General features: G+C 52.6%; 1 protein-coding gene across 1 annotated transcript in view; it reads left to right on the top strand.

Moving 5' to 3' along the window:
* The window catches only part of TTC25 (tetratricopeptide repeat domain 25), a 23,006-nt gene extending 21,902 nt beyond the window's left edge, over positions 1-1,104 (top strand). The window contains 1 exon segment of the mRNA XM_035900114.1: positions 693-1,104. Within this exon segment, the coding sequence (XP_035756007.1) occupies positions 693-916 (224 nt within the window). The 3' untranslated portion in view covers positions 917-1,104.
* The last annotated feature ends 22 nt before the right edge of the window (positions 1,105-1,126 follow it).

Consider the following 1,126-nt stretch of genomic DNA (forward strand, 5'->3'; position numbering starts at 1 on the left):
TAATTTGTGGCTTCGGTGTTTTGGTAGTGAAGGTTTAATCTTGAGCTGGTATAAACCAAAGGAAAGGATGTCAGCGAAGCCTTGGTAACAGCGAAGGTTTTGCTCTTCAGTGCCTGCTTTTAATAACACTGAAAGCAGCTCCAGTGCCCAGAATGGTGGCTCAGAACGCAGTCAGAAGCAAAACGTGACCGTAAAAGTGACTGCGAATAAAGGAGATCGATAGCATCGAGGCCTTCAAAAACCTCATTTGGATCTTGGAATTTGCGTAGGAGCAAAGGATCGATTTCCTTACAAGGACTGAATTAAAGTCTTTATAAAATCCTGCATTCTTACAGCCGCACTCCCAGGTCTGGCTGTGCCCGCCTCGGAGCTATGCCGACCCTGAGCAGATGCCAGCGCTTCCCAAGCGTCCCCCGTGCCCGGGACCCTCTGCTGCTGACCCCCCCCTGGCCTTCACCCCCCCGGTCTTGGGCTGGGTGACGAGGCCAGACGTGGGGATGTGCCTGCCAGCTCTGGTCCCCTCAGATCACACAGCTCAGCACCTTACATCGTCAGCAAACCGAGTCTTGTGAGGCAGAAAATAGAAGAAAGCTTTCCAACTGTGGGGATAGAGGCCAGGGCTCTGTCTTTGCTTGTGCCCTACTGACTCCTCCGTGCTGGAACTTGGTTTAAGATTGCTTTTTCCTCCCCAGATTATGATTACAGCAGTGAAAACGGAAAAGACGACAACTCCGAGAAGTACAGAGAGGGAGAGGAAAGCAAACAAAGCACAGAGAATCAAGGTGAAAAGCAAAACGAAGATGCCAGGAACTATAAAGACCACTACGGAAACAATGAAGAAGGGGAAAACTAAGAAGAAAATAACAAGGAGAGCAAAGGGGAAAAGAAAGGCAGAGACAAGAAGAAGAATAAATAGGAGATGATGAACAACAGCCGTACCTGGTGCTGGCGTGGAACAGCGTGCCCCAACGGGATGGGATGGGGAGGAATTGGGATGCGATGGGACGCGATGCTGTGCTGCAGTCCGGTCCTTGCAAACGAGCTTTTCCCGGCGGGGCCCCCCCAGTCGGTGCCTCCGGTAGGGTCCCCGTCCCCCCGGTCGGTGCCTCTCGCACCGGCCAGCCCC

Source organism: Egretta garzetta, unplaced genomic scaffold (genome assembly GCF_000687185.1).
Source record: "Egretta garzetta isolate BGI_Z169 unplaced genomic scaffold, ASM68718v1 scaffold728, whole genome shotgun sequence".
NCBI classification, from domain to species: Eukaryota; Metazoa; Chordata; class Aves; order Pelecaniformes; family Ardeidae; genus Egretta; species Egretta garzetta.